Below are 15166 nucleotides of genomic sequence, written 5' to 3' on the forward strand. Positions count from 1 at the left end.
TTGAAGTCAATAGTATGACTCTCATTGAAGTCACTGGGCTCTTTGCATCAGGCCTTTAGCATCTGTCATTTGGCAAAATAATCACAGAGAGAGTCACTTTCTTCTGACACTGAACGAGGAACTTTATTAGTATTAGCCTTAAGGCTTCTCTCTGTAGCTCTGTCACTATAGAACGACTGCTTAGAAGCTTCCCAAGCCCCTTCCTGCTAGGCTTCCTGCTACAGATTTAAAGAAAGTGTGTACATCTTCATAGCATTAATCTCTTTTTTCTCATTTTCTTACAATAAACGCAAATGATTTCTGAATATATAAAATGTTGCGAAAATCAGCTTCTTCTAGTTGTTAAATTAGAAAAGTCCTAGGAATACAGTCCTACGGGGGGAGGGATAGCTCAGTGGTTTGAGCATTGGCCTGCTAAACCCAGGGTTGTGAGTTCAATCCTTGAGGGGGCCACTTAGGGATCTGGGGTAAAAATCTGTCTGGGGATTGGTCCTGCTTTGAGCAACAGGTTAGACTAGATGACCTCCTGAGGTCCCTTCCAACCCTGATAGTCTAGTCTATGCACTAAGAATGTGAAATATTGATATAGAACATGTCTGACGCCCAGTTGGGTATAGAAGAGCCATTCAGGGTATAACTACACTGCAAAAACAAGACCTGTAGCAGCAAGTCTGCAGCCCAGGTCAACTAACATGGGCTTGCACTACAGCTCTAAAAATAGCAGTGTAGATGTTTGGGCTTGGACTGGATCCTAGGCTCTGAGACCCCCCTCCTCCAATTACTGGGGTTGAGAGCCCAGCTCAAATATCTACACTGCTATTTTTAGCCTCATAGCATAAGCCCTTCATGCCGAGTCAGTTGACCCAGTCTCTGAGACTCGCTGCCGCAGGTCTTTTTTGCAGTGTAGACATACCCTAAATGGCTGTTCTACACCCAACTGGGCATCAGACAGGTTCTATATCAATATTTCCCATTCTTAATGGATAAATTCCTGGGGGTTAGATTTAAAATCTGTCTTGATAATTGCCCCTACTTTGTTTATGTGAAGGACAATTTCACAATTCTTCATGAAATTCTCTTGATCATCTTTACTGATTTTCTGGGAACTCAAGTCTCAGTGAAAATAAAAATTAATTGTAATGACAAATTAGTAACACTTCAAAGCACTGGACAAATATTAGCTACTACTCACTTAGGTATGTTTAATCCTCACAATTTAATCCCCTGTGCTGTAGATAGCTATTAATAGCCTCATTTTACAGATGAGGAACTGCAAAGAAAAAAGGTTAAGTGACTTGGAAAAATCCACACAACAAATTGGCACATTACACCTCTTATATAATGCAACCCGATATAACACGAATTTGGATATAATGCGGTAAAGCAGCTCTCCGGGGGGGCAGGGCTGCGCGCTCCGGCGGATCAAAGCAAGTTCAATATAACGCAGCTTCACCTATAACACGGTAAGATTTTTTGGCTCCCGAGGACAGCGTTATACCGGGGTAGAGGTGTACTTGACTCAGGAAATCTTACCTTGCAGTTCTGTGATTTCACTAGATCTCACTTTTTTCACTCAGATAAATGAGAGACTACTGAGTTTCAGAAAATACTCACAAACTTCTGGTCATGTGAATTAACATTCCAGAAATCTCTCCTCATATCAGAGAGATATTGGCGTTCGTAAGTCAGCTGATATTGGCTCACATTTTTTAAGTTGCAAAGCATCACAGCACTAAGCCCCCCCAAAAAATTCCCTGTGGAGAAAAACCCACATCGGAGGCTGGAAACTGGGAGTTCTCCTAACATTTTCTCTGTATTCTTCTGTCAAGGGAAGGGAGATTCAGCCTCCAAATGCCTTGGATCATGGAAGAGCTGCTAGATGAGAGAGCCGCCTGCACAAAGATCTGTTCCTCCACATTGCCTCTGGGACATGCTGTCCCTCCACTCAGCAGCATGGCACTGGACTCTCCCCTTGGCATCTTTTCCACTGGGAGCTTCCCCAGCCAAAATTGGAATCAAACAAAACTTAATACTTTTGCACAGCATGCATGTGTGGTCCTTTATATATATCTAAAGAAAGCAGGGGTTTTGCTTTCTACTTCTGTGCCTCTCTTGGTCAAGTTGGGATTGAGGAAATTTTCATTTTCTCCACTGTGGAGGAGGAGATGGCAATCTGAGCCTTTGGTTAGTCAAGAGGAGAGCAACTTTTTAGGTTTACTTTTTGCTGCTTTTAGTACTGGTAAAATAAATAGATAGATCTATGAAAAAGAACATAACCAAGGGCCAACTTTGCCATGCCTATTCAGATTGAATAGTACCTTACTTCACAAGTTGCCTTATTGATTTAAAATAAGTTAGTTACCACTCAACCTTAGTAAGCAGAATCTGGCCTCGAGTAATGTGCAAGACATAGGAAGAACTAAAGATCAGAAATCACAAACAATTAAATAGATTATGACCACAGACTGCTGAGATACTAATCACAGTCTGGGAAAGAGGGAGCATAAACAGAACAGAAATAAACCTAGGTTTACATGAAAATAATAAGAACGAACATTTACACTCAATTTGGAAAATTAATTCTGATTTCTGGTAGAAAGTACATCAAAGCATGACTTGCATGAGAATTAAATAGCAAACACACAGTGGTTGGGACTGCGAGGTATTAGCAAGGGAAGATGTTAGGGGAAAATACAGAGGGGGGAAATAAAACTACAAAGAGATAAAAGGTTGTGACCATCTTTGTCAAAACAAAGACTATTTATGATTTAGTTCAAAAACATTTTCTACAGATTGAACTGAACAAAAAGGGGTTAGAGAGGAGAAACATACGTAGATTCCGAGACTCTGAATCTTGTTTTGTTGGTATCCAACCTATGTGATCTCCAGAATATGACAGATGAGCTTAACCATGAAAACTGGAAAAAAGGACTTTCCATTGTCAAGGCTGATTCCCCAGTCTGGCACTCTGAGTGCAAAAGGTGGGGGCCTGCAAGGATTTTAAAAATTAATACCTGCCACTCCAGGCTTGTATTACACTCCCAAGGTTACAGCTTTCTCTGACCTCGGATTGGTAGATGCTGCCACCACCCTTTCAGAATCCCTTTCAGAGCCCAGGAAGGCGCACTTGGGAATTCCTCCCTGTGGGGTACCCTCAAACCTTTTCACCCCCCTCTGGGGAAAAGCTGAGAAAGAAAGTAAAGGAAATTAGCTGTTGCCACCAGCTAATTAAACAACATATACACAAACCTCTTAGGACACCAAAAATCCAAATCTGTTCTTAAAAAAAGGAAATTTTATTAAAAACAAAAAGGAAGAAAATTCATCTGGAACTTAGGCTTTTGCTAGATTTTTAAAGAGCAATTCCAAAAATTAAGCACCCAAAATAGCTTTCTTGGGGGTTCAGCTTAAAGGTTTCAAACAAACAAAAGCATCTGGGGTTAGCACAGAGGAGAGCCACAAGCCAGAATAAAGAAATAAACCTGATCATGTCTACCTAAACATTCCCTGTCCCAATGATTCCTTCTAGGTATGGAAGATAATTTTTCATACCAGTTCAATTTCTGCTTATAGCATTGTTGCTCTTTGTCTCCGCTCTTTCCCAGAGAACCACAACACACCGACAAAGGAAATTCCCCCCCACCCCCTATTTTAAGAAGTTCTAGCCCTTCCATTGGCTCTTTTGGTCAAGTGCCCACTCCTTTTCCTTTACCTGGGGTACTTTGTTAACCCTTTACAGGTAAAGCAAGCAGAGAACAGCCACCAAGAGGGACTTTATAGCTAACTGGCTGGCTGGCTGGGTGTCCATAAAAGGGAGCTACCTCTCCCCCAGCCCCCCTTCATTTATCACACCCATTATTGGATGTATAAGGGAATTTTCACTAAACAGTAACAGGAGAAAATAAGCCTTAAAGGAAAAGTTTGACTGCATTAAAATGCCACAATATTTGTCAGACTTGTGTGTTGTACTTACTGGACCTGATGTGGAGCCACACTCTGAATGCTTTTCATTGTTCCTCTAGTATAAAGCAGCCCTAAACTAATTTGATTCATTCTACGTAGGCTCTCTCATGCATAGGGTGACTTTGGGGTTTTATAGACGCCACTATAGCTAATCCTTTGCTATTAGTGTACAGAGTGTGGCTGGGACTTCCTTGCATCCTGGTAATGACCAATGGTCATGAGGCTGGTGGCAGCAAGTACAAATTGTTTCTCAAATGTGCATGAAGCAGAGCAACACCAGGGTAAGAAAAGGACTCCTCTGTGCAACCCTCCCTCCACTGTATTTAACTACTCCATAGCTGCTGTTGAAGATCTAGCCTTGTATATGCTAATATTATTGATATACTGATACATGATCTTAGTATTACAGAAACATATTATGACTTTTGGAGAGTGAACAAGTTCTGTGTATTATATTTTTATAAACATTGTGTGCACTTAGTTTACCTGTGTGATATTATCCTGCCCGAATGCATAAACTTAACTCAAAAGGAGGCTGTAAGTGGGACACCAACAGGAAACTAAACAATGGCAAAGAGAAGGTGCTGTCATAGGGAATACCAAGAGTTCTTCGGGAAATCATTAAGTGGGAAATAATCACTGGTCTGTCACCCACTAGGGTGGCAAAGTTTACTCTTCCCAAGCTGATTTTAGGATCGAAAGGTATACTAAACCTTGAAGATGCTCGCCTAGGCAGGAAAGGGATGGAGGGGGAGAAGAAGAAAGGTTGCCAGCAGACTGAGGCTAATACATAGGCTGAATGAACATAGGCAGAAGCTGCAGCAAGCAGGCTGCTTCTCCGAGCCTAGAGATGAAGGTAACTGGGCTGAATGGAGCTTACCATAGCTTCCAAGGAAAGATTAAATTGTTGGTAAGGGGAAATGTGCATGTAGGCCTCTTTTGTTTTATACTTGCGCTCTGCATGCTCTGCAACTGTGGATGAAAGAATAAATAATGCTTTGTTTTGATGAAGCTGTTTTTGAATCACTTTAATTGGCTCGTTGGTCTGACTTATGGAGAAAGGGGGCTTACAGAGGCCAAACTCAGTTGAGCTTGTTAAGTTAGCATGGGGGGTAGGGAGAGGGTGCATCCTAGAGATTCATTTTAAGAGTGGTAGGGCTGCATGAAGGCAGCCAAACTTGTCACTAGAAGGGTGCACTCGAAGGCGACTAAAAGGAGTCTAAAAGCACAGGTCACCTGGTAACCAAAACACATGTAATCATGAATGGGTAGTTAACCCATATTACCCTGGACTATAAAAATTAAAAGCAGCATATATAAATGTTATTTAGTATCTATGCATTTAACCAAGCAAATTTTCAACCGTATAATGAACCTGTAGTTGCAAAACGTGATCTTGACCATTATCATGCCCAAGGATAAGAAATTCCATGCACAATATAATGAATAGAACAATTTACAAATGTAAAAGTATTAAAAATAGTGGTCATGAAAATGACGTGCTTTGGTGAACTTGTCAAAAAGATTAATAAAATAGATTATTACCTTAATAAGTATTAATTGATCACTAACAAAGGTCCATCAAGTCAGCTATCGACCATCCTTACTTAAACTATGGCCGATACCTGATGCTCTGTGTAAAGTGGTTCCCTCCCCACACATCAGCAAGAGAACTGTACATGTAAATCAGTGGCAAATCATCCCTCCCACTGCCCTCTGATAAGCAGATTATGTGCTGCAGTCTGATGATATATTGCGTTAACATTATCTTGGGTCCTGATTGTGCCTGCTACTTACATGGGTGGGGAGCTCCTCCATATCTTCTGTGTGGCCCAAGTAACAACCAGCCACACCTATCTGCCTGTGCTTAGGAAATTACAACACTGCTCCATCCCTGCACCCCCTTTGGTAATCCATTGCATGCATCACAGTTGCAGGGCGAGCTGTGCTTTTAGTTCCTCTCGAATGCACACCTCTGACAGGTCTGGCTGTTTTCACCAGCCATCAGATGTTCCTACCACTCTTACACGGGAGCTCTGGGCTGCAGGCTGATGGCGGGGCCTGCCCGTGACTGGGAGTAGCCCAGCGGAAGGAGATATCTGCACCCCCTGAAGCAGTGAGTGCACTCTCTCTGCATTCCAAGTATCTAAGAGGAATTGTTTTTTCTCAAAGTAATTTTTCCCCTATCTCCCACAAAAGCAGGGCAGATATGACCCAACCCCAAATGTGGCTTTGATAATGATAATATTGAGCCCTTAGTTTCCATAGATACATATGTGTTTAGTAGTCATTGGCTACTACAATTCAGCCACAGGGTTTGGTTAAGTTATTGTGACTGTGTTCAGAGGTTCATTATATGCGGTGTGAACTAGCATTACCTTTTATGATCTTCCACTTAATTTAATCAAATGTTCCCTTATTTCATATTATGAATTCTAAAAAGAAAGGCCTGATCAACTCCTTCATAATTTTGAACTTTTCAACGGAAGTCATGTCTTTTCAAACTAAATGTCCCCCTAGTCATTGCAATATCTTGCCAAACTTCTAACCATCTTCTCTGGACTTCTGCAATCTCTCTTACAATTCTTAAGTTAGAGTGACTAAATATAAACAGTACAGGGCTACCGTTATCTAGGATCTATAAATATGTTCTGTATTTGGCTTTCCACCTGGTCTCTGCCTTCAGCGTCTCTTCCATAGGTACAATCACTTGGGGAAATGGGCAGCACATATTCCCCTCACAACTTGTCCCTCAACCTCCTTAGGAATGTTCCTTTCAATTCTGCCTACCTATGAAGGCTTCTGCCCCTTCCCACTAAAATATACACATGTGCTGACGCTTCCCTGTGTGATGCTTTCCTGGCCCAAACCATTCATTCCCACCACACACACACGCTCCTTGTTGGTGTAACCCTGGGTCCCTGCAGCAACTGCAGGGGGAGGAGGAAACAGAGATCTTGCAGCGCTGCTTTATGCTGTTCTGCAGCAGACTCCTCTCCTTCACATTGAGGTGAACTACTGAAACTTTAAGAGTGGCAAGAAGAGAAAAACAAGAGTGGGAGAATCTGCAGGCAGAGAGATTGAGAGTGCCTGTCCGAGGAGCAGGGAAAGGGAGGGAGAGTTTGGAGAGAGGAAAAAGAGTGCCTAGGTGAGTGAGAGTGTGTAGCAAAAAGGAGAGGAAAGGAGAGAAGGATAAGTTGTATGTGAGAGTGAAGGGGAGTGGTAGGGAGAAAATGAACAAGTTTTAGGGAGGGGAAGTCAAAAAGAGAAGAAGAAAATGAGATCATATGTATACAAGGGGCAGTGCTTAATTTGTAATGGAAGAGGTGCCGGGGCTCAGCTTCAGCAAGCCCCGGCACAAATTAAGCACTGGTGGGTGACCGGAGAGTGACATCTGCAGACTGGGCAGCCAGCTCAGCGCCATCAGCAGCAGGGCAGGTCATGGCCTGGGTATGGAGAGTGGTGGCTGCTGGCTGGGAGCCCAGAGGTGCTGTGGCTATGAACTGCCAAGCCTAGAGGTGCCAGGGCTCAGCCCCAGCACAAATTAAGCACTGACAAGGGGTAAGGCGGGGGAGGGGGGGGGAAGTGAGAAGTAGGAGAAGGCTGTATGAATTGAAGAGGAGTGGTTACGTGTGGATGTGCAGGGTTGCATTAATGCATAGACACATTAGGAACATGCCTAGTGCCCCGTCTCCTGGAGTCATGTGATGTCACAGTCTAAGCTTTCATTTAAAAAAAATAGTTATTTCTTTTACTCATGATTGGCAACAGGAAATAAAAAGGACTGGGATAAAATGAGCTTTGGGAGTAAGGACAGGCATTTGCTTGGGGCCAGACCTTGCTAGCAGTTCTGCCTCATTCCTGATTTTTTAATTTTCATCTTCCTGATCACCTCCCCCAAGTTTTTTTTATTATTATTTATTTGTTTAAAATAATTCTGGTTGCACTTATCTTTTACTCCTATTTGGCTTCTACATTTCATCATAGCCTCCCTCTTGCCTGCTCCCTTTGTTAACTTTGCCTTGCTCTGTGATGATTTTTATATTTTAAATAACCTGACCAATATTGTGCACAAAGCACTCACCTTTCCTTCTTCAGAAATAAAAAATCCTGGAAACTCCCATTCAATAACAATGCAGTGGAAGGGGGAGAAGGATTTTTGCACATTGACTGTGTTCTTGACTTTTTAGAGCTTGATCCTACAAAGATTTATTGTCAGCCATAAGGTTGCAAACAAGATTTCCAAAGGATGCATTTTTAGGTATTTATATTCCTGCTTAGCCATAGTAGTTTTTATTCCTGTTTGCTCAAAATTATATACATCTCTCTATTTTTAAAATAAATTTCAATTTGTCTATGGATACTAAGGATTTTTTAAAAAAAATATGTCCTCTTTATCCGGGTTTGTGATAGTTTTCTTCATAGTTTAAATATCTTCATTCTAAAAGTTCATAGAATTGAGTTACAAGAGTCACTCGTGAAACTCTGAAAACAAACTATTTATGGTATTCATAAATTGCTTGTCTAATCCATGTGTCAATAGGCAGTTAGACCAGTGTACATTGAGGTAGTTAAAATAACCCATTATATAATTATTATTCCAGAAGATTTTACAATATCAATTTTTATAATATGTCAAGTATTTTAGAAATCTATCTAGCTTTGATTGCCATGTATTTATTTTCTTGAAACATGCACCATTATAGAGATGCAAAAGCAGCTACTAGTTTATTTCCCATAATATCTCTTTTGAATGTATGGAACAGTTTATTTCTTGCTCCTTATTCATCACTTCATTAAGATAAAATGGAACCATTATTAAAATTTATTGATTCAGGCAGTCAATGAATGAATACGGTATATTTTATAAATGCCAGGAAATTCTAAATTCTATTTACTCGAACCTAACAAAGTCACTGAAGTTAAGTGTCTGATGGTATTTTGGTGACAGCCCCCAATTCAGAAAATTTAAAGTCACTGGAAGTGTTCTAATTTATATAAGGCTGTAACTCACCACCCAGGTCTACCAGATGAAGTTTTGTATTCTTTTATACAAAATGGCAGAAGTCAGCAAAACAATATTTTCACTTGTACTTTACAGCACAAAAAATTACTTTTTTATTCCAGGAACTGTTGACAAAGTGAAGTTAAATAATTGCTGCTCTTTTGTTTTGTTTTGTTTTAACTGAAAATTGAAAGTCACTTCATCATTTTCTGGCATGTCTAGGGAACTATCATCGAGTACAGGAGACAAAACATTTCTTTTTCTTCATTTTCAACTACATTTTAAGGGTACAGTCACTATTTACTTTTGTAGTATTCTTCTATTTGGCTTTCCGCTTGGTGGTTTTTCTGCAATATCTGTTTTGTACGTACATTGTTATACATATAAAACTTAGATGTCATAACTAATCTTTTTTTTTAATCATTTTGAGCTGTTAATTTTATGGGCCATTTCTATCAAGCAAACTGGGCACTATGGAATATTTTCTGCAATCCAGTGTATTTGAAATGTAATTGAGGTATTGCTGTGTGTTTGATTTTCTATAGACTTTGATAGAGTAGAGTTATTAGTCCACCTTGTGATAATCCATCTGTTTGCTTCCATTATAAATTAAATGGATGATATTAGAGTTCAGAAATAATTCAGCTAATAAAAGGACCAGATTTTCAAATGGCCTCAGCCTGCCCTCTATGGCCCATTCCAGCAAAAACTTAAGCATATGCATAACTTTAAGTAAGTGAGTAGTCCCACTGATGTGCAGGTTCAGTTCAAATCCTGAGTGCATATTTGGGTAATTTTAATTGAATTCAAATGAGTTTCCCCCTGCTTTCTGAGCTAAAATGTAACAAAATGGCTTTTAGTTGTGGTGCCAACATTTTGATTGAAAAATCAGTTGCAGATGCAAAATTGTAAGAATATATTACAGAATTTAGTTATCTACTGATTGGCACTGACAAATCAGGCACAGTGATTAGATGTCTAAATTCTTTTATTGTGTCTACAGCATTATAAACACAGCATTATTCTCTGATTCTGCAAAGACTCGTGCAAGCAGAATTTCGCCATTTAAATACTATAAATTGTTTATTAAAAGGAAGGAGAAAACCAGTTTGAGTTAAATAAAAACTGACCTGAATACGTACTGGAAATTTGAATTGAACCAGATCAATTTTTTTTTGGCGATTCAAAGTCCAGTTAACTACTATTTCAGTATTTTTTCTTTTCTTAGTACCTATGCACTTCTCTGTGCTTCATATGGAGTTGAAATCAGAGTGACCATCTTACCATGAGACTTCAACCCAGTTTGCAGATACTTGAGAGTCTGGGTATGTCATGGACAAGGATGTATTCAAACCAAATCTTTTGACACTAACCATCACAGTAACATGGAATAATAATACAGGCACCAGTTCAGCAAAAACACTTAAGCACGTGCCTAAATCATTCCCTCTTCAACAAAGCACAGTGAATGTTAAGCCTGTGCTTAAACTTAAAATATATGCTTAAGTGTTTTGCTAAATAGGAATGGGATTTCTTAAGTGCTAGACTGGAGCCATAATACTTTGCACTTCTATAACATCTTGCATTCAAGGATCTCAGAACAATTTACAGATACTAAAGATGCAGTCCTCACAACTCTGTGTGATCCATTTTACAGAGAGGAAACTGTGGCACATGTCATATCTTCACCGCAAAAAAAGGTGTGTTCTTACACTGGGATAGGCAAATTGAGATAACTATCTTGGTATAAAATCCTCCTGGAGAAAAGGCACGGGTAGGTTTTAACCTCAGTGCAGCTTGTCAAGGCCAACACTATACCCCCCACCTGGGATTTATCTTGCCTAGCTACATTGAAGTATAAACTAGATTCTTGTCTCTACTGGGATTTTACATCAAGATAACTTCCTTGATGTAAACATGTTCCTATTTTTTTTATTTTTTATTTTTTTGCAGTGAAGACATAGCCATAAAGAGGGTAAGTATCTTATCCAAGTTCACTCATGAACTATGTGGAGGACCAGGAATAGAACACCAGTCTTCTGATTTCCCTGTCTGAACCTTAAACAAAAACAACCTCTTTTCCTTGATCTGCTGTTTTAATATATTTAAAGATATAGCAGATGTAGCTATAATTTTGTTGGCTCTGCCATATTTGATTTGACGTATGACCTAAGAATGTTACACTGTCTGTCTATGTCCCATTTTCCCTACCAATTATTATGAAGCTTTGAGATCCTTAGATTTGGAAGGGGGTCATTAGAACTGCAAATTATTATCATGCGCAGTACTCTGTATCTTTCACTCTGTAATAGGATCTAATTTACTTTCCAATAATGACTGGGAAACCCAATGTGGGTTAACGAGGTTTGCAAATTAGCAGATAAGCAAACAAATATGATTGTAAAAAATATCAAGGATCTGGCATCACAAAATGTACTTTGTTCCTTTGTTTTAGCTATTGCCCTTTATTTATTATGATAATAACAGGCAAGTATAAGCAATCTGTGTTATTGTTTGTAAGAGTGCCTGAGCCGTACTGTGCTATATTTTGTTAAAGTAATGAAGTGTCTGGCATTCAGTTATTAAAGCTGTGCTGATGAGTGGTGGAGCAATATTTTGGTGAGAATTATTGAGTTTACACAATAGCAAAGTGAGAATTGGAAGGTCTACTGTATTTACTGCACTGTTTCCTACAGCATTAACATTTTAATGAAGTTACAGTTGAGTAGAGGAATGTAGAGAAGCAATAGCATTATGTTGGTATAGAATATTTTTTTAAATAAGTTGACTGATAGCAGAGATAATTATGTATTAAATAACACAGCTAGACAACAAAGTATAAATCATGCTCAGATAAAAATGTGACCATAGCAACGTGTTTCTGTGTTCAATCTGTGCTCTTACTGTACATTGTTTCGGTTCCATGCTCTGGTCACATTCAAAAGTTTATCTTAAGTTTATAATACAAATGAGTCACTTTTTCTCTTCGAATCTCACCTGGGGATGAATCCTGAAGTTCCTACGCATGTTAATGCATACCTTACTCAGGCTAAATTCCCACTGATTTCAAGTAAGGTTTCGTGTTTTGTGAGGGCTAAGGGTGAGATTTCAGAAGTGCCATGGAACTTCTGTTCCTCAGTTACTTAGGTACTTTGGAAATTCCATGCTGAGTACAAAAACTCAGCAAGGGTATCAAGATTGGCCATTTACAGTTTAAGATTTGTAGAGCACTATAATTAAGGCCAGACAAATATTTCAAGGCATATTAAAGGCCATATAGTCAGCATGACGTTGTGAAATTAAGCATACCAGCTAGTGTACTAGTACTGTGCTAGAATGTGGTTCTTCAGGGTGTATTTAGCTCAGAGATAATAAAATCTTACTTATGTCCAAATTTCAAGGTTACTTAAAATACGTAAAATAACTTTTAAAACAATTGTAAAATAATTACAATTTATTTGTAATAACTTTAAAGGAAATAAAAAATGTGTGAGATGAGCAACAAAAACCCTTGGAATTTTACTCTACCAGCACAGAAACACCTACAATTCTCATTTGAAGAAATGTATGCACGTGTAAACCCCTGGAAGCACAAAATGTGATGTAATTCTTGTAGTGATGGGCAAACTTCAATATCTAGTGAACTACTTGGTTTCAGATAAGCCTATGGACCTATCCGCATGTCTTTTGTTTGGAAGCAGATCTCATAGAATTACTAGTTTTCACTGGGCCACAAATACTCTGGGAACAGCCTTTTTGTAATATTTCAATATCGCTATTTCAGGTCCTGGCCAAACCCAGAAATTGCAGCAGCACATAGAGTGTTAAATAAGTGACATTTTTGGAACCACCCTAAATGGCTGGCTTGAAGCATGGGAAAAGATTTGGACAGATTTTTTATCAGAATAAATTTTCCTATCTCTAATCTCTATGGGTCCAGTCCCATCCACTTTCCGTCATAGCTGAGGCAGACCCGCAACACACCAGATATCAATGTGATAGTGCTGCACAGGGCAGACAGGATTCAGAGAGCCTGTGCAATATGGATCACACCTCTAAAGGGGCTCCCTACACACTGGCATGGAGTATAATTTAGGGAGCAGGGCTAAGGAAGGCAAAGGGGAGGATGGGACAACAGGTTTCAAATCTAAGGCCACTGCCCTCCATTAACTGAGTGGTGTTCTAGGGAGAAGGAGAACTTCTGTGTAAAGGGTGTATTACGCTGCTATTAAAGCTTGAGTTCTAATTTTTCAAAGGTTTTACTCTGCAGATTATTCATATGGGCTGGGTGAATGAAAGATTCGAGGGAACTGATTCATCTCAACTCTACAAATACAAGTTCCTGGCACTAAAGGGTTCATCCTTCTACATTTTCAGCACTCCACCGGTAAGAAACCAATTTATTTTTTGTAAGGTTTTGATTACTGGTGCAATCCTTTTGGAAGCACTGGAAATGAATTCTTTCCTATTAAATAAAGCTGTAGGCTGAGATTTTCAAATGAGCCTAAGGGAGTTAGGCACCCAAAGCCTATTGAATTGCAATGTGATTTTGGCATCCCTGAGGCGCTTTTGATAATCCCAGACATAAAGTTCTGGGGAAACTGAATTGTTAATGGCACACAGAGCTTTTGCTTTCAAGGCACTGCTTCAAATTCCCCTCAGGTTGGTTGTGACCAAAATTTGCCATCTTACATTGGTTCTGAGGCCTACCTGTATGTGAAATGAGCAGGTACTTACTCTAGCTCTTCTAAGAAAGGAGTCCACATCACAATTAGCACTAACTGGTGTTGATCTTTGCCAAAAGGCCATGGGTTGAATGTTCACAGGGGATGAATTATCCCTACACCTCCTAGACATGGGACATTCCCCAAAGGTTACAGCATACTGGTGGGGTAGTGTAGGATAAACTGTAGTGCTACTGTCAGAGTTGTACTTTTTCTGTAGATAAAATGGAGGACCTCAATCTCCATAGTTGACTAATCCCGTATCTTTCAAGAGTACTAAAATTTCACTGAAAGAAACTGAATAAAAATATGCTAGAGAGTTCTAAAAATCTCAAAACAATCCATACCATATCACATCATAACCTTCCTATTCTTCTTTTTCTTCCACTTATACAATAGAGTGCTTTTGCTCTCAGGAAAAAAAATTGTAAAGAACAAAAAGGAACATTAAAAAACAACTGCAAATTAACTGCCTATTTATGCCTCCGCTGAAGTCAATAGTATAACTTCCATTACTTTCAGTTGAAATAGGAGCAAATCCAAGCACTTTAAATGTAAACCATCTTACTGGAGTACAGTAAAGTGAGAGATAGAAAAGATGATTTATGAACCTTAGACAGTAGCAATCAATAACACAGTCCCTCTTGCACTATGCTACAGTTCCAAGCCAAATGGTCCTAATACATTAGTATCATCACGGGTCAAAAATGGCCAAGTACCAATCTTTTGCTTAATTTGGAGTTAACAAAAACTAGATGTGAAGGACTCAATTTAAAATTAAATCCTCAAATGCAAGTAAACTAAAAAACACCTCAGCTCAGAGACTAATATTTAAATCAATTAACCTATTGTATCTGTCTCTAGTTAAAAGACAATAAAGCAGAAAGAAAACATTAAGCCAATAAATAATACAACACACAATGACAGTCTTTTATGAATCTTAATTATGTCTTTCAGATCTATTGTAGAAGGGGAATATTTGATATAGTTAAAACTATTCATCTCAGTGATACAAATTGAAGATAAACTAGTAAATTTATCAAAATCCAGCTCTCTGCTGATATCAGACAGTGAGAATAAATGTATTGTAGCATTTTCCCCGCATTATCTTGATATATCTAATTCACTGCCATCTTTCTGGAGATCGTCTGTTGTGCTCTTGCTCCTTGTGAAAAAGTAAACAAGATAACTAACGTGGCACCTTGTATTAATGCCATGTTCATGCCCATTGATCAGATACTGTAGTAATGACTATGATATAAATGACTAAATAGGTAAATTCTAAAGCTCAATGAACAGTTTTTGTATTTTTTATTCATGTCACAAATGCCATGTTACGTGAAATTGTGGCTCTACCACTCACCCATAAGGCTGTTCTCAGCCTATCTTTATTTCTTTAGTCTAAATATCCATTACTTTTTTATCTTTTTATTGTTGTATAAGTAATAATAATAATAATTAATAACAAAGTAAT

The 15166-nt window shown here is 38.9% G+C and overlaps 1 protein-coding gene across 1 annotated transcript in view; it reads left to right on the top strand.

The window, feature by feature from the left end:
* Positions 1 to 15166, top strand: part of SNTG2 (syntrophin gamma 2) — a 457199-nt gene that overhangs the window by 370354 nt on the left and 71679 nt on the right. Inside the window, exon 12 of the mRNA XM_024215800.1 lies at positions 13239 to 13355. Coding sequence (XP_024071568.1) covers positions 13239 to 13355 — 117 coding nt within the window. The remainder of the gene's footprint in view (positions 1 to 13238; positions 13356 to 15166) is intronic.

This window comes from Terrapene carolina, unplaced genomic scaffold (genome assembly GCF_002925995.2).
Source record: "Terrapene carolina triunguis isolate 2854851 unplaced genomic scaffold, T_m_triunguis-2.0 Scaffold42, whole genome shotgun sequence".
NCBI classification, from domain to species: Eukaryota; Metazoa; Chordata; order Testudines; family Emydidae; genus Terrapene; species Terrapene triunguis.